Source organism: Protopterus annectens, chromosome 13.part0 (assembly GCF_019279795.1).
Source record: "Protopterus annectens isolate FY-2018-M chromosome 13.part0, PAN1.0, whole genome shotgun sequence".
NCBI lineage: Eukaryota > Metazoa > Chordata > Ceratodontiformes > Protopteridae > Protopterus > Protopterus annectens.
Genome location: NC_056747.1, coordinates 659,241,154 through 659,264,164, shown reverse-complemented (window position 1 = coordinate 659,264,164; position 23,011 = coordinate 659,241,154). Strand labels below are relative to the sequence as shown.

Sequence of the window (23,011 nt, the reverse complement as noted above, 5' to 3'; positions counted from 1 at the left end):
AGCAGCACCTATTTTGTACAGGAGACCAAACGCCAGGAGAAACTTTTGCAGGTTATATTACTGACTTGAGAAACAAGGCTATAATGTGCAGATTTTGTGATTTGACAGACAAGTTGATAAACTACAGGCTTGTATGTGATGTTGTTAATGCCGCAGTGAGAAATATTTTGCTTCATGAGTGGTTTAACATTGAGCGAAGCTATAGAGATTTGTCAGATACATCACCTTACAGAAAGGCACACAGATATGCTTGCAAGTGATAAGAGCATGGTTTCACCAGCTTCTAGAGCAAACGTAGATAGCATGTGGCTAACAGAAACAGGCCTAAGCACATGGCATCTACAGCCCCTGCAGGATTTCCAGGGAGAACCCGTAACTATCCAGCAAGTTCTAAGACTAGCTCAGTGCAGCATAAGGGTGAGTCAGCAAAACCCGTCAAGTCTTACTGTTAACTGTTGTAATTGTTGTGCCAATCATGAGTCTAAAAGAGAGAAGTGTTTAGCATTTGATCAGCAGTGCCACAAGTGTAAAAAATGGAACCACTTTCAAAAGTTTTGTAAATCAGGCAAGCCTCATTTATTTATTAAGAAAGGTCACTCAAGCAAGTTGGTCATATAGAAAGCTAAAACTCTACTTTCCATGTAGATATGGTGTATTAGTGGTTGGTGAAAAGGTTAATGCAGTAGATTTGTTGGCAAAGAACAAAGTGATTTGTACCGTCCTGATCAATGGTAAACCCATGGAACTCAAAGTAGACACTGGTTCAAAGTGCAATGTTATGTCAGCAGAAACATTTGCTAGAGTAAGAGCCGGTGAACTACTTAATTTGGCTAGTTGTGCGAAGCTTGTTTCTTATGGAGGTGAAGAGATTCAAACCGAAGACTTAATAGTGCTTTCATGCTATTCAACTGGAAGCAGTTAACAGCTTGCAATTTTATGTAGTCAGAAGGACCTGTGCAGTCATTATTAGGTCTCAGAAACAGTTTAAGAATGAAACTGCTTTCTTTTACCAAAGTAGTCCATCATGTAAGCATATCTCCTAGTTCCAGTTTCACCGATGCTATTTTCTCAGAGTATGCTGATATTTTTGAAGACATGCAAACTTCCAATTTTGTACACCATAAAATTAGACCCAGAGGTCAGTCCGATGGTCAGACCAGCAAGAAATGTTCCGATAGCTATGCAGGACAATGGCAAGATCCAGTTAGATAAAATGGTGCAACAAAGTATGATTAGTCCAGTCACAGAACCAACTGAGTGGGTATCTTCCATGGTAGCTGCTCATAAGAAAAGCTTAGATGAAATCAGAATATGTATTGAACCAAGAGACCTAAAGAATTAAAGAGGCCTCACTATCCTATGTGTACAGTCGAGGAGGTTGCTACCCTCATGCCAAATGCCACTGTTTTTTCTGTCTTAGATGCCAAGAGTTCATTTTGGCAAGTATTGCTTGAGCGCAAATTTTTACTGCTGACTACATTCAGTACCCCATTTAGTAGATGTAGATTTCTCAGAATGCCTTTTAGAATAAATTCTGCCAGTGAAGTCTTTCAGCATGCAATAGAGCAAATTTTTGCAGGTTATCCGAGGGCTATAATAGTAGATATTTTACTAGTTGAAGGCAATGGTGAAGCAGAGCATAACAGAAATCTCAGGAAAGTTGTGGACAGGGCAGGTGAAGTGAATCTAAAGCTCAATCCTTTGAAATATAAATTCCGGCTGCCAGAAGTTACTTATGTAGGTCATTCATTTACCAGTACAGGCTTATGACCAGACCCTTCCAAACAGCCATTCTTGAGATGTCATCTCCAGACAATGTCCAAGCCTTACAGCATGTCCTTGGTATGGTTAACTATTTGGGCAAGTTTATACCAGACGTCAGTAAAATTATCAGCTCCTTTAACAGAGCTGACATGCAAAAATGTTGACTGGTCATGGTTGGAACAACACCAGAGAGCATTTGATGACCTTAAACAGAAAATTGCCAGTCTACCTACGTTAAAATACTATGATGTCCACAAACCAGGAATTCTTTCCTGTGATGCATCAAAGTTCAGTCTTGGTGCAGTTATTCTTCAAGAGGGCAGACCAGTAGCCTATGCATCTAGAACTCGTATCCAAACTGAGATGTAGTATACTCAGATTGAGAAAGAACTTTTGGCATTTGTATTTGCATATTCAAAGTTCCATGGTTATAGTTATGGCCGAGCTGTCCAGATTGAGACTGATCATCAGCCTCTAGTCACTATTTTAAAGAAGCCTATGCATACAACTCCAGCAAGACTACAAAGGATGATGCTCCGATTACAAAAGTACAACTTCAAAATGGTGTATACAAAAGCCAAACTTCTTTATCTGGCTGATACCTTATCCAGATCGCCCAGAAAGTCCACAGAAAAGCTTGGTGCAGAAAATTTTGACTTCGATGTCATGGAGGTGCATCATTTTTCTACCACAAGACTCAATGAGTTAAGAGATCATACAAAAACTGATCCAGTTTTGCAAAAGCTCAGCCACTTCATCAATGTAGGATGGCCGTCCAAGCAATCCTGTATACCAGAAGAAGTGCAACCTTTTTTTCCTTACAGATGTGAGATGTTGATGGAAGATGGTATTATTTTCAAAGGTCGTAAAGTTATTGTTTCTAATTCCTTACAATGTGAGTGCATCCAGATTTTGCACTGTGGCCACCCAGGTTCCGAAGCTACCAAAAGAAGGGTGAGAGGATTAGTATTTTGGCCTTCTCTGTCAAAAGACATTGATAAAGTGCTTTCATCTTGTTCAGTATGCAATAGTACTAAACCACATTTGCAAAAAGAGACACTTAAGCTAAGCCAGATTCCTGAACTACCTTAGTCAACAGTAGCTACTGACATATTTGAGTGGAACAATCAAAATTACTTGGTGTTGGCAGACTCTTTTTTGAACTGGATTGAGATCGATCTGCTACCTAACCTAAAGTCCAGTACTGTTATTACCAAGTTGAAACGTCACTTCTCAGTCCGTGGTAGTCCACACAAAGTTATTTCTGACAACAGTGCCCTGTTTACCAGTCAGTTATTTCAGAAATTTACAAAAGAGCGGGACTTAATCTGTATTAGTAGCATTAAGGAATACACCCAGTCAAATGGCCAGGCTGAGCGTGCAGTACAAAGTGCAAAGCAATTGCTAGAGAAGTCAAAGCGTGGCAATACCGATATCTTCTTGAATTTGCTTAATCTCAGAAATATACCCTGTAACCACTTACTTGGCTTGCCTGCTCAGAGATATCTAGGCAAACCAAAACAACCTTGACTATCGGTTCCAATTTGTTGGTGCCTAATGCTAAAAACATCAGAGCAATCAGAGCCCAACTGTTTAAAAACTGTTCCTTTCTGAAGTCCAGCTGTGATGAAATGAGCAGATTTTTTTCGTCCATTGAAAGGAGAGAGAGGATGCAAACAGCGAAAGGTTTTGATCAAATTGGGTCAAGTGAGAGGTATTTGTGCAAAGCCGAGATCCTACTTAGTGGAATCTGAGGGTATAGACTACAAAAGAAATCACAGGCATCTTCTTCTGGTGTCTGAATCGTTATTGTAGCATCGTACCTGTGATGCAGACTGTAGATCTCGGAGCAACCCAGACGATGTTCCTGTTGAAGGACATGTCTCAGTACCTATTCCCATTCCTGATGATGTCCCAGATGTCCCTGAAGTTGAACATTCATTAAAGACTGTCCCTGTTGCTAAACCCAGTTCTAATTTTTATGTCATATGATCGGGTCGTATTTCTAGAGTGTAATTGGACATGATTGTTTTATTTGTATTTAGTTTTGTATGGTTGCATGTCAAAGGATCATTTCTGTACAATTGCATGTCAGTGAATGTTATTTTCAGTGTATGACTTGTTTCTCAAAGAGGGAGGATGTAGAACAGACCATGTGTTGTAACTTTAAGAAGCATTTCAAAGTGACAGCATGTGCATATAAATAGAGAGCACATGAAGGCAGCAGTGCCATTTTGAGAGAACAGCCAGTGTTAACATGAATGAGTGCAGTAGTCAGTCTGTTTATACGTTTACGGTACTAAGCCTCAACCCTGATGTTTTGTGTATAATAAAGCTGTTTGAACCGAACCCACAACTGTTCATCTGTTTTATCCCTTACTGGACGAGTGACAAAATGTAAAGTACTGAATAAATAAAGGAGATAAACTAGAAATGGGATCTATAGAAAAATGGAGGAGATTTCATAGAAATAAATGGAATTTGTGGGAACAGCACATGCTGAATGTTCCAAAGAAGGATGAGTAAGGTAAAGAGAAGGCAAGTATTTAGCAGTTTATGCAATGTTGTTCAAAAACCCCACTGAGTTTAAAAAAACAAAACCCCACAGAATTTAAATACAAAAAAAAACAGGTTTATTTTGTTACTACATGCAGTTTATTTTGTTTACAATTGGTTGAGTTAGTAAAATTTTATTGGGGTTATTTGACAAACTTCAAAGATTTTGTAGAAGTGTTGTACAAAAGTCCTGGTATTTTATAGGAGAGGGAGAAACATTAAGGACATGTTGGTCCATGAAAAATTTGTTCGCCATCCAGTTAAGTTATTAGTGGGGGCGGAACAAATGCGTGCTACACCTTGTGGTAGCTGCTCTTGTGGTAAATTTGTGGTAAGAAGTTTTTCTAGGATTAATGGCAAGAAGTTTTTAGTACAAGGCAAATATGGATGTGAGACAAAGGGAACTGTATATGCATTAAGGTGTTCTTGCAACAAATTCTATATAGGAGAAACTAAAAAAAAAATTAAAACTAGACTTTCAGAACATGTGAGAGACCTTGGAAAGGGAAGAAAAGAAAGCCCTGTTGCTGAACACTTTAAAACTTTTCATGATGGTGAAGTTTTGGGGTCTATAAGGTACTGTATTAGAAAAAAGTTTATATTGGTCAATATGAGTGTCCTCGTAAAAACATTATTACACATTGAATCTGTGTATGTATTGGAATTTGATACATTGATTCCAAATGGATTAAACACGGAGTGTAATTGGAGGTTTTTAATTTAGTTTATTGTTATTGAATAATTGTTAATTATTTTAATGGGAATCTAGTATTAGTACGTATATTTAAGGTGGGTTTAGTGTATATTGTTTTACTTCTTGAAGGCTTTTTACCCAAGTGCTAGAGACAAGTAAATAGTTTTGCTGTGGATATCTGGCTTAGTGGTTTTCCTGCTATTGTGTGCTGTGTTCCTTTGTTGTGGAATCAGTCAAAGTAAACTTTGTCATTTAGAACTACACACGTGTAGCCTAAATTAAATTTCATGCATCAGCTCAATTCTTGAGATTACAAAGGAAAGTGAAACAACGCTTTCAAGCTGAGGAATAAAGATAACTAACAAATACAGTACTACTCCCAATACACGCAAGAAAGAGCAGAGACATTTGCCAACACTCGTATACAAAAATAATACCCTCCACTGAGTTAAATTAACTACCCTATTTAAAGTAAAACAAAACATGCCACAGATTGAAATGCCTAAGTTATTTGTCTAATATTGCACTTGAGTGAGTTAAATAATACTGACTATGGATATAATAAATACATATTGCACTTACCATATTGTACAAATAAAAATTGACTTGTGTCCGAGTTCAGAAGTCTAATCACTGTAGGGTGGAAACTGTTACTGAATCTTGTAGTCCTCCAGCAGATGCTGCAGTATCTCCTGCCCAATGCCAGATGCTTACAGTCCATGTGCAGGATGCTTGTTCCCCTGTATTATTTTGGTGGCCTTTTGGATGCTTCTTGCAGAATAAAGATGCATTGATGGAAGACTGGCACCTGATGTCCTTCAAGAATGCAACTGCAGTCGTAACATATGGGTTGTCCTGCCTCGGGCAGCCTTCGGTCGGCCGGATTCCAAAGTCTGGGTCCGACGTCAGCTGATGTCGCATTTCTCTCCGACGTCAGAGCGGCTGGAGTACATAAGCATCAGCCGACGCCATTTTCTTCAGTCTTTCTTGCCGCGCGGTGCCCGAAGCAGAAGCAGTTCGCAAGTGCCGGTCGGTCAGCTCCTGTATTCTTCGATTCCGAAGTCATCAAAAAAGCTAAGTACCCCGTTGGGGACCTTTTTCTTGCCTCAGCCGATGTCAGAAATTACTGAAAAAGTTAACAATTGTCTTTCTTGTGGTAAACAAATACCTCATAAGGATTTCCACTCTTACTGTCTACCTTGCCTTGGCCCAGGCCACGACGTCTCGGCCTGTGTAGCCTGTGCTCGCTTCAACAAGCTCAGGCGCCGGGCGGAGTTCGCTGAAGATTTTTTCGGCGAAAAACTTGCCTATACAGTGCCGTCGGAGCTTCCGACATCTCAAACTCCCAAGAAACGAAAAGACCGGGACCGACATCCTCGGCCTGCATCTACCACCGATTCCACGCCAAAACCTACCGTGAGTGCTTCAGTTCCTCCTGAGACGGTTATTCCACCGCTCCGAACTGAAGACACCGCATTACCGACGACTCCGATTCTGGATATCACTCCGACGCCAATTATTGATTTTCCTCTGGATACCGAAACCGAGGAAATGCCCGAGACCATTGCTGTAGATAAGGTCACTCCTGCACGTGGAGCTGCCAGCCCTTCTATGGCCATGTCTATTAAGGCCTACACTAGGGCTAAGGCAGCCAGCAAGACCAAGCATCTTTCTGCTAAAGCCTTGCCTCAGCCTACTCCAGAGAGACAAATTATGACTATGGCTGCTGACTTAATTTCTATGATTAGAGATTCACAGGCCCATCCTGAGAGAGGATCCCAGCCTCCTTCTGATAAAAGGCCCCGGGTTGAACCCTCTGACCCTATTCCTTCAGATGAAGATTCTGAGGACTCTGTCCACTCTGATGGCCAGGAAGAGCTCTTCCAGACCTATGAGGACTCGGATGCAGAGGATTCCATCCCCTCGGCCTCCCCTCCTGAGGATATTTCTTTTGGGGAAGTTCTGCATACCATGAGGGAACATTTCAAGTGGCAAGGCCAGAAATATTCTGATTCCAGAAAGCGCCTTCGAACTTTCCTTAAAAAGCCCCAGCACAGGCCCTTAGCTATTCCTCCTGTGCTTGATGTTTTGGATGATTTATATTCTGACTCTAGTGTTACCCCTGACTCTCTTCCTCCTGCTCCAGCCAAGCCAGCCAGGTATTACAGGTTCCCAGAAACACATTCCCATTTATTCAGGGCCCATACTGCTGATTTGGAAACTATTTCTCAGGGACCTAAAGGTGTTTCAGCCTCCACCTCTAAAAATCCTTTGCCCTCCAACAGGGAAGCTAGGTCATTAGAGAGATGGGGTAAAAAGGTTTACACCTCCACTACTTTATCTATGAGAGCTTTGAATTGCCTTTTTCATATGTTACAATATCAGGATTTCCTGTTAGAAGGTTTACAGAAAACATTGGCCTCTCCTGATCCTTTAGACAGGAAGTCTTTGCAGGAAGCTGTACATAACTCTCAGCAAGTAAGCAATCACTTCCTGCAGTGTGGATATGATGCACTGGAAGCTTCATGTAGGGCAGCTATGACAGGGGCAGTCATTCGTAGACATGCATGGTTAAAAGATCAACCTCTACCAGATCATGTAAAGGCAAAACTTCTGGATGCACCTTTGGAAAAGAAAAAGCTTTTTGGTGCTAATGCTAAGGATGTGTTAAAGTCCATCGAGGAAAAAGCAAAATCAGTTCAGATGGTGAAAGATTTCCTCCAGGTTCAACTCCCCAGATTCAGTAGGAATTGACCTTCAAAAAACTGGTCCTTTCCTAATCCTGAAAAATTTCAAAGGGGTAAAAACAGACGTGGCGAGGAAGAGGACAATACAGAGGTCCTTACAGGGGACGACAATGGCAGCCAGCAAACCAAAGAAGTGACACAGGGGTTTCACCTGCCCCACAGCCACAATCTCAATGACTTTCCTCTACTTCCACCTACCAGGGAACAAATAGAAGCTCCCTTGGGCGGGAAATTATCTCTGTTTGCAGACAATTGGCACAGACTGACAAAGGACAAATGGATTTTGGACATTATAGACCGAGGTTACAGGTTCCATTTTCATACCTTACCAAGAAAACAAGGCATGCCAAACCTACCACAAAACCAGAGGGCAGAGGCTATCAAGCAAATCTCTCTGCTGACTCGGATGAAAGCAATAGAAAGAGTTCCACAACAAGAACAAGGCCAGGGGTTTTACTCAAGACTGTTCCTTGTTCCAAGAAAAGGATCTCAATGGAGACCAATACTGGATTTGTCCGCATTAAACACCTTTCTCATAGTACCAAAGTTCAAAATGCTGACTCTACAGCAACTCCTTCCCATGCTGGGCAAGGGGTCTTGGCTGATTACTCTTGACCTCAAGGAGGCATACCTGCATGTCCCTATCAGACACAGCTGCAGAAGATACCTCAGATTTCTTGCAGGGCCAGAGCATTATCAATTCTCAGCATTGCCATTTGTCTTATCTACTGCACCCAGAGTATTCACAAAATGCCTGGCTTCAGTAATTGCTCATTGCAGGCTCCAGGGGATCCAAATTTACCCGTACCTGGACGACTGCCTCATACAAGCGGACAACAAATTGATGTTGACAAAAAACTTGGACTATGTCATACGATTACTTCAAGCTCTGGGATACACAGTCAACTTCCAAAAGTCAAGACTTCAGCCATCCCAGCAAATATTCTTCTTAGGAGCCAAATTAGACACAGCCTCTCAAATGGCTTACCTAACAGAAGACAAGCAAGAGAAGTTAACTCATTATTTCAAAGGTTTGGCAAAACTTACCCAGATGACTGCAAGGAGATTCCTACAGGCCCTGGGTTACATGGCATCCTGCATTCTCCTGGTTCCATTAGCAAGACTACACATGAGAAAGCTTCAATGGTACCTAAAAAGCCTATGGTCTCAACACAGCAACAACTTAGAGACAACCATACCGCTCATTCCATGCCTACAAAAGGAATTCCTATGGTGGGCCTCAGTAAGCCAGGCAAACACAGGTATGTCATTCAAAAACCACAGATAACACAGACCATGACCACAGACGCCTCAGACCTTGGATGGGGCACATGGAAGGCAGGTGTATACAAGGACAATGGTCTCCAAAGGAAACACATCTGCACATAAACCAAAAGGAAATGCTGGCAGTAATGCATGCCATCGAGGCCTTTCAACACCAACTTCAGCAAGGCCATTTACTGATACGGACAGACAACACCACTGTGATGTGGTATATAAACAAGCAAGGGGGCACCCATTCCTACCCCCTTTGCAGACTGACAATGCATCTTTGGGAAAAATCACAGAGCCTAAACATTCAGTTACAATCCCAGTTTGTTCCAGGCAAAGACAATGTGCTGGCAGACAGCCTAAGCAGGAATTTCACAGATCCACACGAGTGGAGGTTACATCCGAAGATCTTCACACAGCTCACTTCGACATGGGGCAGGCCAGAAGTAGACCTATTTGCCTCTCACCTCAACCATCATCTACAAAAATTCTGCTCAAGGACATACCATCCACAAGCTTGGAAAATAGATGCTCTCTCATTCAACTGGAACTTCCTAAAAATCTATGCATTCCCACCTCTGCCACTGATGACCTCAGTATTACTAAAGATCAAAGCAGAGAGACCCAAGGGGATCCTAATAGCTCTGGACTGGCCAAGACAACACTGGTATCCACTACTACGGAGCATATGTCACACCAAGAAGTGGGCCCTTCCCCAATGGCCTCTACTTTTGACTCAACACAACTTCAAAACAGTGCATCCAAACCTTCAGACACTGCAGCTAACAGCCTGGGAGATCCCATGAATAACCTCAACCTATCTCTCTCCAAGGAAGTTCAGCGGATACTAACAGAGGCTCGCAGACCATCCACCAGAAAGGTTTACTTAGCAAAATGGAAGAGATTCAGCATATGGAATACCAGCAAGGGACATGATGCATCATTATTGAACATCCCACTCATCCTGGAATATTTGGCAGATATGCTAAAGAATGGTCTCTCATATTCTTCCATAAAGATACATGCATCAGCTATTTCAGCTAGATATAACACTGATCCGCCTGTCTTTTCACATCCTTTGCTAAGGCAATTCCTCAGGGGAATCAAGAACATTAAGCCACCAAGAAAGGCTCCAGTGCCAGCCTGGGACCTCAGTTTTGTCCTAGAAAAACTGACTCTACCACCATTTGAGCCAGCAGCTTCAGTTGACTTGCAATTTCTCTCATGGAAGACAGCTTTCCCGTTGGCAATTACCTCAGCAAGAAGAGTTTCGGAACTACAGGCCCTAATGGCAATGCCACCGTTCATAATTTTCCACAGAGACAGGGTTTCATTAAGGACCAACCCTACTTTTATGCCAAAGGTGGTATCTAGAGTTTCTTTAAATCAAGCTATTCATCTGCCTGCTTTCTTCCCCAATCCTGAGAATAAGGGGGAAAGACTGTTACATACCTGGGACATTCACAGACAACTTCGATACTACCTGGACAGAACCAAGACCAGTAGAAAGTCTGACCAACTTTTTGTAGCTTACGCCCCTGCAGTCCAAGGAAAAGCAATTTCAAAACAGACTATTTCAAAATGGATTGGACATTGCATCAGATTCTGTTATTCATTTCATGGAAAGACTGTTCCAGCCAATGTCAGACCACATTCCACCAGAGCTACAGCCACCTCTACAGCATTCTTAAGAGGGGTGTCTACTAAGGACATTCTAGAAGCTGCTACATGGAGCTCCGTGCATACATTCTCCAAACACTACAATCTCCCTCTATACTCCAGGTCCAGAGCAGGCTTTGCTTCGGCAGTCCTGCAGGGTTTGATTGCCACACCATCTTTTTCCTAGAGCATTCCTCCTCCCGCAGCTAAGCTATGGTATTCTACCCATATGTTATGACTGCAGTTGCATTCTTGAAGGACATAGTACAGTTTTGTACCTACCATAAATGTAGATATCCGATAGATATGCAACTGCAGTCAGATTTTCCCTCCCTCCATACCCCTCTATGCCTAGGGTCCACTCCTATCCCTGTTTATCTTAGCTGGGGATATCTGTTATGGTGTATCTGTTTATTGCTCATTTATTTGTCTGGAATCCTGTTTTTGTCTTCCAATTTGATTTCAGCCTTCCTTGGAGGGCACCTGGCATCTGGGGCAAGAAACACTGAAGAAAATGGCGTCGGCTGAGGCTTATGCACTCCAGCTGCTCTGACATCGGAGAGAAATGCGACATCAGCCGACGTCGGACCCAGACTTTGGAATCCGGCCGACCGAGGGCTGCCTGAGGCAGGACAACCCATATGTTATGACTGCAGTTGCATATCTATCGGACATCTACATTTATGGTAGGTACAAAACTGTACTTTACCTTCCCTGCAACCCTTGCCACTCTTTGTAGCACCTTCCTTTCTGTAACTGTGCAGCTTCCAAACCAAATTGTGAAGTTGCAGGCGAGGTTGCTCTCTATTGCACCTCTATAGAAGGTGGAGAGAATATGAGGAGGAAGCTTAGCTTTTTTCAGCCTTCTTAAAAAGTGGAGACATTGGTGCACTTTCTTGACCAGGTGACTAGTGTTTCCTGACACGAGAGATCCTCTCATATGTGTACGTCCAGGAATTTCATACTCTTAACCCTCTCCACACACTCGCCATTGATCCTAAGCACTGGGTGGTTTGTTCTCCTTTTCCTGAAGTCGATGATTATCTCTTTGGTCTTGCTTACATTCAGGTCAAGATTATTCTCCTCACACTGACTAATCAGAGATTGAAACCTTCTCTCTGTATGCCCTTTCTTCCTTGTTTGTGATGAGCCCCACGACTGTGGTGTCATCAGCAAACTTGATGACATGGTTGGACTTCTGCTTAGCTTAGCAGTCAAGGGTCAGGTTGGTGAATAACAGTGGGCTGAGAATACAACCCTGTGGAACCCCGGTGTTAATCGTGTTGCACTTTGATGTGTTCCTACCTGAACACACCATCTGTGGTCACTCAATCAGGAAGTCCAGGATCCAGTTACAGCGATGTTTACTGATTCCTAAATGTGCCAGTTTTTCTATCATACACTAGTACCGCTGTGTTAAATGCAAAGCTGCAGTCTATGAACAGCAGCCTCACAAAGTTGTTTTTGTTCTAAATGCTCAAGGGAGATGTTTAATGCTACTGATATGGCATCAGCCGTGGATCATTTAGCTCTGTATGCAAACTTCAGAGGGTCAATATCAAGAGCTAGCTATGTTGAAAGATTCTCTTTGATCAGCCTCTGAAAACATTTAATAACCGTGGAGGTTAGAACAACTGGTCTGCAATATTTTGGGCTGGATGGAGTGGTTTTCTTAGGTAGTGGGATGATAAGTTTCCTTGTAGCATGAGGGTACTTTTGCCATGGCAAGAGTGGTGTTAAATATTTCCTTGAGAACTGTGCATAGTTGATCAGCACAGCCTTTTAACACCTTGTCCGGTATGTTGTCTGGGCCAGCAGCCTTCCTTGGGTTCACTCTTCTTAGCTCTCTTTTTACCTCCTCTGTGCTGAGGCTGAGTACTGCATCCTTCTCATCAGTGGGTAGCTTTAGTGCCAACCTGTTGTTTCTTTCCTGACATCTACCAAAGGTGTTCAAACTGTCCAGGAAATCAATGCTGTCCTCACACTGTGCTGACCTGATTTTGTAGTCTGTGATCTCCTGTATGCCTTGCCATAGTCTCCTTGCATCCTTCTTGTCTTCTAAATGGCTCTGCACCTTTCTGCCATACTCGCTCTTAGCCTCCTTTATACCCCTCCTCAGATTACTTCTTGCTACACTTAGGGCTGCTTTGCCCTTAGCCCTGTAAGCTGTGTTTCTCTCCTTCAGAAGCTCATATATCTTAGGGGTGAGCCATGGCTTCTGGTTAGCTCTAATAGTGACACTCTTGGTATTTATTACCCTGTCAACACAGTCTGAACTGTATGCCATCACTATCTCAGTGTATTCATCAATGTTCAGCTGCTGATTCACTGTGGCTGCCTGCTTGAACATGTTCCAGCTGGGTCTTTCAAAGCAGTCTTGGAGGGCCTCCATAGCCCCCTTGGGCCATACCCTGATTTGTTTCTTTGTGAGTTTCTCTCTAACCAGTGCAGGTTTGTAAGCTGGTGATAGCAAGATGCTATAATGGTCAGAGTTTCTCATTTGTGGAAGTTGCACTGCCTTATAAACGTTTTTTAAGTCTATGTACACCTTGAGTAATTGTATAAAAGAAAGAATCATGTAGACAATGTACAGTGCATGAATATGACAGTGGTTTCTTTTCTGCAAATGTGTGTGTGCCTATGTCTTAAGTCATAATTTAATAAGGATGTTATAAAATGCTGATAGTATACAGCAGTACTGCTGCAAGTAGCCATGCATTAATTATAAGGTAATGCTGCAGTTCCAATGACAAGAATGAGTGTCAGTCTTAACCAGGTAACAAATCAAGTAAAATTTCTGCTTTCACAAGTAAGTTGAAACATTGTAGTGGTTATCTGTTCCAGTCATTTGCTGATAAAATTGCTTAGCCAACCATAATTACCAATGGGCTTTGGACATATGACTGAGAATATAGTGAAGTAGTGGCTAAGGTCTAGCTTTTTGTAGCCTTGGAGATGAACTGCCTCTGTTAACGTAACATGGTATGTGTTGTAACATTGCTGGTTTTACCCAGTTTTTCTGCTGATTAACTGCATAGAGTGACTGAAGGTCCATTCTGAGAACTTGTTTTGTTTGCCTGTTTTAAATGGTTTGTATTGGCTAATTGGATTTGGTATTCTTTAGTGAATGTTTTAAATGGTTTGTATTGGTTAATTGGATTTGGTATTCTTTAGTGAATGTCTTTCACATAGAAACATCAACATTTAGAAACTTGAAAAGCTGTATTTAAAGTTTGGCTATTTCTTTCATGACCATTTATTCATAGCATCTCTGTTAAACTGGACAATAAAGGCCGAGTGCTTTTAATTGAAAAGGAAAGGAATTTTCTGTTTGCTACAGTTTTTGTCCATCCTAAAGATGTCCAACTGTAGTTCTAAATGGTGTTAACTGTCCTATCATGTTTTTGCTGCACTGAGTGTGCTAGTATTGTGGGAGTTGAACGTGGTCACTGGAGAGCTACATTTGTTTCAAGGCTGTTTTTTCGTGCTGGTTTATAGCATAAAGACAGAACTGGACAAGGAAATGCATTGTCTGTCTGTGCATATCACTGGCCCACCACCATTTTTTGTGTAGTTTGAGCTGAACTGACTAAAAGACAGGTTTGGGAGTGGAACCATTCAGAGCTTTACTTCTGACAAATAGTATACTGCTCTGTGGCTTTTGAGAATTGATGGGCAACTTGGTGCTGTTCCTTTGCTGGGCAAAATAGTTCTCTTGGAGAAAACTTTCCATTTTCTAAATATTTGTGTTTCATCATTTTCCTCTTCAGGAAAGGTATTTGAAATGTAAGAGTTGGTGTTTTATTGGAGTGTGTTTAATGAACCCTCATGAGACTGTACTGTACTTTTAAACAGGATTACTCTTTTTATTTTCTTTCAGTTTAAAAGCTGTGTAAAGTAACTAGAAACCAATTTTCTATAGATAAATTGTTTATTTTATGTTTTTTGGGGCTAGCAAAGCATTTAAGTGCTTCTTTTTTCTGTGAAAAAATTTACTCTTAAAAGGCTTGTTGTTTTTGCCGCTATTCGCTGCATGTCTTCCTCATGAAAGAGGCACTATTTTGGGCCTAACTGTGGAACAATATACCAGTCCCATGGTCGGTCCTTCTTCCATCCACAAAAAGAAAAAGTTAAGCAGACAGCCTTTGCCACCACAGTAGGCTAGCAATTTGCCTCAGCCGCAGGTGGGTGACTCTGCTATGGCCATTTGTTGTACCTCAGATCACTCGCATTTTACCCCAGATACTTCTGTTGTAACACCTACAGCCATTATGGACTGGGATTTAGCCACATCTTCTGTGGCTGTTGTGGTTCTGTCAGTAGGCAATGGAGATTCACTCATCAGTCCTGAAAGAGGGAAGAGTTTAGGCTTCCATGTTTTGTCAGAATGCTATGCCCTTTCCTGGAGAAGATGCTCTGCTGCCATTAGTAACACTGTCGGCCTAATTTTTTTGGTTAAAAACAAACAAAAAAAAACCTGTCACTTGCTCCTCATATTTCCTTAATTAGGTCTGGCACAGAATTTCATAGAGACTATTGAGTCTTCCTGCAAAGTAGCTTCTGATAGATTGAGGTACCTCTTTTACTGAAGAGATTCAAGATTATAAAGCTGTATAGGAAGACAGTGACAGAGGATTTTCAAAACCCCTCAGATTTCTGATTCAGACTCAGAGGAGACCTCCGTTTCTGACTGTACCTGTGGGGAATTGTCTTTCTCTGAGACCTTTGCTAGAATATTCACATATTTTCAGTGGGAGTACACTGAGGTTTCTCAGTCCCTCAAAAATACTACGAACGTTCCTCTTGTTCTATCTGCTTTAGAGTATGTGTGTGTGTGTGATACTGTCTACAGTTTTCCCGATAATCAGCTGGCTGCCCTAAAAAGGCATACAAGATATATAAAGTTCCACTATGTTTTAAGTTTTTATACACTGTTCCCAGACCTGACCCAGCAGCTATAGCATTAGTTGATCCCACTGCTGCTAAATACAGTTAATTCCAATCCTGCTCTTTATGATAAGGATGGGAAAATTGTATGTGAGAAAAAAGTATGTATACATCTGAGTTAAATAATTTAGTTTCTTCTGTTACACAGGTCATTAATCATTGTTTACAGTGTGAGTATCACTCTGTTAATGCTTCTTCCAGGACTATGGCCACTGGTACTTTCTGAGGAGATTTGCATGGCTGCATTTTCACAATCTCCCAGATGATTGATAGAAATTTGGTTTTTCATTCCCCTCTGGATAGATGTTTAGTTTTTGGCCCATGTGCTGCAGAGATGATTAAAAGGTGTGATAAAAGGGGCAAGCTGGTCAAGGGAATCTCAAGATTTTTCATCTCTCCTTTTCCAAATTATCTAAGGATTCTGTAACTCCCCATCCAATTTTGGCAAAAAGCATAATAAACAATCGCAACAATACACAGGTAAACAAACATGTAATAAGAAATGGAAAGAGGGTTCCAAAAAGAAGCCTTGAACCTCCCAAAACCAAGGACAGTCAAACAAGAGACCTTGTGACCACCTCCCACCTTGGCCCAGTTTTTATTCCAGGAAGTCTGAGTCTGCACTTTTCTCTTTGGCAACAGATAGTTTCAAGCAAATAGGTTCTGAATACCATTCATCAGGGTTACGGTTGGCAGTGGGAGGAAAGCCCTCCTTTCCAGGGGGGGGGGGTTATTCTTCATCCTCCAGGTCAGACTCGTTTCTTCCAGTTCTTCATTGCTTGTTATGCCAAAGAGTGATAAAACTAGTTCCTCTTTCCAATGTGAGGAATGATTTTTATTCATGGATGTTTTTGGTTCCAAAGAAAGAAAATGCTGGGAGACCAGTTCTAGATCTTTCTTTCCTAAACCTGTTTGTGATAGTGCCTAAGTTCAAACTGATGCCAGTTCATGACATATTTCTTTTTCTCCTTGTAATGAAAGGAGATACTGCCAGCACAGCTAGTTGGAATTTTATTATAGGTCATTTGTGAATGTCAACATGATTTATATAAGATGTTTTGGTTGCAACTGTATTAGAACTGTATGTCTTGTGTATATATATCAAGCTGGTTTGTACAGACGTGTGTTGAAAAGGTATTTTGTAAAGTGCTTGTGCTTAAAATGTATCCACAGTGTGCCCTACTGCAAGAGAACAGAAAATGTACATGCACTGTTGTAACTGTTTAAATGTGTATGTTAACAGAGGAAACTGGAGGGTTAACTTCAGTCCGGCAAATTTTAGGAAAATATTTTAATTAAATTACTTCATAGACTAGGTCATAAAAGATTATATCTTTCAGTTTTAAATGCGACCAGAGACAAAAGGTCTGTATTAGGGAGCTTTCTGTATTGTTTTTAGGGTGAACTAATTACTAGTCTTGAAAGCACGAAGAAATTCAATTGTTTTATGACTTCCAGCATCTGCCAAAGATCTGAGGACTATGCATTTTTACATGTAGATGCTAAATGCTATCAGCTGCCATCAGTGGTTGTTCTGGCCTGGGAACGAGGACTCAGATGACAAGATGTGATGTCATTCTGCCAGCTGTCCCAGCAATAACATTTTAGATATTAATTTGAGAGGTATCTTAGTGAAACAGAGCATTATGTATTCTGTCTTGGATCTGACAACAACTAGAATATCCATTCACCACATCTGCCTTGCTCTATTAGAAAGTCCTCAGGTTATAGTAATTTTCTTAGATACAGACAGGAATGTAGTGAGGCTTAGATATTTTTCTTTATTTATTTGAGACTGTCCTTCAGTATTGTTTTAAATATTTCCTGTGGTTTTGAACTCTGTCACTGTGGATATATATATTTAGTATTGTCTTGTTATTTTATTTATTATTAAATATATTTAAACCTTTCATTGTAGCTAATCTGTGTAGAGATATTTAAGTTTTGAGAGTACTTGCATATATGTTTGGAGACGCTGTGTGGGTCACTCGTAATAGCCTTGCTCTTGGTCAAACTACCATTTGTATTAATATTAATACTATTACACAGTAAAATTGGTCACCCCTTGTTAAGGGCCTTAAAGTAGCTGATAAGGAGTGTCTGGTGGCAGTGAAAACTACCTTTATAGTCTGGGCAGAAGGAAGCATAGCCAGTAAACCTTTGCCAGCCTTTCCCAGGTGTGTGTGTGTGTCTGTGTGTGTGTAAATCAAACCTCAGAGTGTTTGTGTGTGTCAGCTACTTCGGCAGGGACACGAAGCACTGGTTGGACAGAGAGGGTGCTGAGGTCTTGGCTTGATCACTCAGCTGAGATCTCAACTCTATAGCTGTGCCAGTGGGGAGTCATTTGGAGCTCTGGAGAAAGAGTGAGAAACCAGCCCTGGACTGACTGTGGTCTCTTTCTGCTCTTGAAGGAAATTGCACTTGATGCAGAGAACTGCATCTGGGAATACTGCATGTGTACCTGTTTAACCTCTCAGTGAACATCTCCTGCGGGTGCCAGTGGTGAGGATTGAGGCTCCTTGATTACTGGCCCACTGGGGGTCATCACACTCCTTTCAAGTTTCCTGGTGACACTAAGATGCTTATCACATCCCTAGTCATTCAGACTTCAGAATGTTTCTTAATGTGATCCAGACACACACAACCTTAACAGTTCTATGTCTTACCCTTTGGGCTGTGTTGTCTAATGCACTAACAGTGTTCACAAAGTGTCTATCTCCAGTTGTAGCTCATTGCAGACTACAGGGTATCCACATTTTTCCATAGTTAGATGACTTGCTTATCTTTGCAGAGTCCTCTCCAAAGTGTCAAGAATCTCTAACTTGGGTTAGTGATTTTTTTCCAAAAGCTGAGATTCCCTTTCTTGACTCTTTCACACATGATTGTGTTTCTAGGATATCAGCTAGACACTGCGTTTCAAATAGCTTTTCTCTCACAGGAAAAATAAATCTATATCTAAAGTTTTCCAGTCAAACTTTGATAACTGTGAGGGAATACCTCAGGATTCTGGGTCTCTTGGCTTCTAGGATTCTCATGATACCTCTTGCAAGACACCACTTTAGAAAAATACAGTGGTATCTGGTGTCTCTTTGGTTCCAGCACCACCACCCTTTGTCTCAGTGCTGGGGTTTGTCAGAAGAGAAATTATTTGGTGGAGACAACAGATATCCTTAAATCAAGGTCCCCCTTTCTCCCTCCCTGTTCCAGTGCAGCCCATCACCACAGATGCCTCAAACTTTGCTTGGGGCACAGTTTCAGGAGGGATCAAAAATACAAGGTGCTTGGGACACCAACAACAAATGCAAGCACATAAATATCAACTCAACTTTCTGAAGCATCTTTGGTCCTTAGGACCTCTTCAAGTTGTTACAGAGAATACCACAGTTATGAGGTGGATCAACAAGCAAGGAGGAACCGGGTCCTACCCCCTTTGCAGACTAGCCATGTTAGCTTGAGATGTAGCTTCACAGCACATTCTCCCTCTACAGGTATCCTACATTCCATCAGAGCAAAATTGTGTAGCAGACAAGCTGAGTGGGACCAGGGCAGAACCACACAAATGGAACTTAGATCGGGGTCTTCAGTGATTAGATTCTGTTGTGAGGAGTTCCTCAAGTAGAGTTCTTTGCCTCTTCTCTGAACAATCAACTGGGACGATTCTGTTCCAGGACTCCATGCAAGAAGATCTTGAACCAGAATGTTCCTGTATACTTTTTCATCCTTTCCACTAATATCTAGGCTACGTTCTGAAGATTGTGGTGACTCCCTTCTTGACCAGACATCCATGGTTCTCCCTTCTTTTGGCAGTGGCCAGGGACAATTACCACAATTTCCTCACAAACTGGATGTACTCACACAAAACAGGGTGTTTGATACACTCCAACATCAGTCAACTTCAATTGACTGTCTGTATGGTTAGAGTCTTAATTCCTTCTAGGCACCTATTTTCTGAGAACTTGCAGCAGGTACTAATGGAGGCAAGAAGGCCTGCTACTACAAAATCATATATTAGCAAATGGAAAAGATTTTCTAATTGGTGCCAGCAACATAAACAGCACTCATTCAGGGCCAGTTGTTTTCTGCTTTTACAGTATTTTTGTAAGTTGCTATCCTATGGCCTTTCTTATTCCTCTGTAAAGCATGTGTTCCCATGGGTCCTCTTTCAATGAAGGCTTGTGTCAAAATGTTTTTGAAAGGGGTTTTGCATAGGAGGCCTCCAAGTAAACTGGTGGTCTCTCCATGGGATTTTAATTTTGTGTTCGAGAAGCTAACATTTGCTCCATCTGAACCAGCTAACCTGGCTGACTTGAGGTGCAAACATGGAAACAGTTGCTTTGATTTCTGTGACCTCTACAAGAAGAGCATCTGAGTTGCATTTTCTTATGGTGAGTCAACCCTGTCTCATTTTCCACAGGGACAGATTTCATTGAATTAAATCTTTCAGATCTTCTAAAGGGGCAACCTGTATCAAAACAGATTATTTCAAATGGATGTCTAAGACTATTAACTTTTGTTCTGCTGACCATAACTAAGCCATTCCAGACATGGTCAAGGCCTTCTCTACCAGGCCTTGGCTTCATCTATGAAAGTCTTGGATTCTAAAAGTATTCTAGAAGCTGCTTTTTGGTCCACTGTACATACTTTTACAAAGCACTCTAAGTTTGATTCCTTCCCTAGGAACAGGTCAGTGGTACCTGGTCTCTGTTCTTTTCACGTCCCAAATGTAGGGTTGTGCAAGTTGAATTTACTGTAACATTAGATGGTTGAATGATTACTGCTGAAGTAGCTGCTCCATCCCTCCAGCCATATTTTTGTGTGTGTGTGTTTTTATGCCAGGGTGATTTATTTATGTGTTTGTTTGTTCCTAGCATTGTTCTTTAAGCGCTCAGCCCCTCTTTCTGTTGGCAGAAAAGCTCTGAAGGGCTTTGTGCCCAAACTTGTCTTTTGGTCAGGTCAGCTCAAGCTGACTTTATAGTTTGGGAACATTGAAGGTGCCCTTAAGCTTTGGAAGCTGGCCGACTGTTATATGCTTAGAATGATGTAACCCATATAGATAAGGCTACTGCAGCAGTGATCATTCGAACATTTACTGTTATGGTAAATTTACTTATACAATTATACTTTTCCTTATAGTTTGAAACCTACAATGGTCTTATTTATTTATTTTTTTTAATGTATATTCCTTTCGCTAGTCCCATGTTTTTGCCTATTCTTAGGCTTCCAGCACTATACACAGTGCTCCATGTTTGGCCTCACCACTGATCACTATGTCAGAGTAAGTGCACTTGATTCCACTGTTTACCCTGTCTTGGAAGTATATCTAAAGTTTGGAGACTGTTTTGCACAGTCTTTTAGAACCTTATGTGATTTGGAGCAGGGAGGTATTAACAAACCATATAACATTCTGCTCCGTTGCAGTTTAATCCTCTCTAACAAGTAATTTGCATAATCTACGTGAATGAGTTTTTTTTTTTTTTTTCCTACTGCAGGATGTGCAGTTCTGTTTTAAGTGATGGCCTAGTTCAGCTTCTGGGAATGGAGTACTGCTTTGTTAAGTCATGTATGGTTGCCAGACATTTTTATACATTCATAATATAGATTCACTTTTTGGGCAGTATTCCAAATTTTGGAGGAAATTTATTGTTTCACTTAGTTTTTCATTCCATCATTAATGACAGGTATAAACCTCCAGTGTCTGGAGATGTTCCTTTCTTCGCCATAAAATATTGCATCTACTCTTTACTTGTGTTAGTAACAGTGGGACTGCAGCAGAATTTCAGATTTATGAATTTTGTTAATGATATTTAAAGTTAATTTTCGGTTTATGCTGATAACATGCCTAAGGCAAAAGCTGTATATAACAAACATATATGCAAACAATTTCACTGCATTTCTGCTGGAAATTGAATTCCGATGCTGGTCTTCTCATTACAGTATTTTCCATACTGTAGCACTGAACAGTTTTAATTTTTGATTTCTCTTGCTTTCTTTTCACAGACCTACATTGGCTCAGTTCTGGTGTCTGTAAATCCATACAAGGATTTGGAGATATATAGTAAACAGCATATGGAGAGATACCGTGGTGTAAATTTCTATGAAGTTTCACCTCATCTGTAAGTAATTTAAAAACTTGCTTAAGCTTTTGAAGTTGGGCTAAAGTTTATGTTATGCTGGCAGCATAAGCTCTCACTGTTGTATGCATGTAAATATGCAAGTGCTTAAGCATTGTAAGGTAACAAACAAGCAAAATGGAGTATTTTAATATTCTTAAACCACTTATCTCGTGGTGGTGTGAGGCATGTGAGATGTCTCATGCACACCTTTCACCTGCTAAAGATAAATTTCAGAAATGTGTAATGGCGCACACACTGAATTACATTGTGTTTATAAAATAAGGTGCATGTTGGATTAGAAAAAAATATTTTAATGTTCCTTAATTTGTTAAATCTGAAACTCTATAAAGAACTATTCTTATTAAACACGCAGTGGAATTTTCACTTAGTTTTCTTAAAAGCTGTTATACTATGGTTTTTTTGCAAATCAGTGTATGTAGATGGGTTTTTTTTCATAGAAAGGGTTGTATGTAGACTAGTCTTCCAGATGAGGTAAAAGGCCCAAAACAGTCCCTGAATTTAGGCATGCACTGGACAGAGCCAAGAAAATTCTTATCCATGGATGGCAGGGTAAAGTAAGCTGTTAATTAATTAAGATCCGTAGTTTGTCTGAAGGACAAAGAAAATGGACTACCTAGATGGGTCAAGCAGTGCATCTGTCAAGATTTGATTTTTTTTCTTTAACTTTGATAATTTGGTTCTTAGAAGTTGCTCTGTGTAAACAGCTTAGCATATTTTTTTTTTTTAGTGCAAGCATTAAACTTGTTTTAATATTAATGAGTTGTGCAAGTGCCGTTTTAGTTTAGTTACATTTTGTTAACATGCAGCTAGTGTGTGTTGGTCTTAATGATTTTTAGAAGTGACCCTTGAGAAGGCTTTGCTGAGGTTAAGTACGCCACTTAGAGTTGCGTGAGTACAGTGGGAGTCAAACTAGGGTCTGCCGTTTGTTGAATTAACTCGCCTAGCATACTGCCAGTCTGATTGTCAGCCATTGAGTTTAGGTTATTTCTTCTCCTAGTATTTCTAGAATGAAAAGTATTCAGTTTTAACATCGTATTTAGTAACTAATTTGTACAACATTGTTGAGCTTGTGTGTTTCATAGGAAATGAGAAAGTAGCAGTTTGACTCTGTATGGGAAGTAAAACAGCATTTTGACTGTAAAGATAGCATTTGGACTTTAGTGGAACAAGCTGGTTTACACGTCACACTGAGGAGGTGTCCAGTTTTTAACACTTTTTTTAGGAGGTGTCCAGTTTAA

At 40.9% G+C, this 23,011-nt stretch overlaps 1 protein-coding gene across 3 annotated transcripts in view; it reads left to right on the top strand.

The window, feature by feature from the left end:
- Positions 1-23,011, top strand: part of MYO1C (myosin IC) — a 1,794,562-nt gene that overhangs the window by 875,840 nt on the left and 895,711 nt on the right. For all 3 annotated transcript variants that reach the window (XM_044054342.1, XM_044054344.1, XM_044054343.1), the window contains exon 3: positions 21,637-21,752. In XM_044054342.1, coding sequence (XP_043910277.1) covers positions 21,637-21,752 — 116 coding nt within the window. The remainder of the gene's footprint in view (positions 1-21,636; positions 21,753-23,011) is intronic.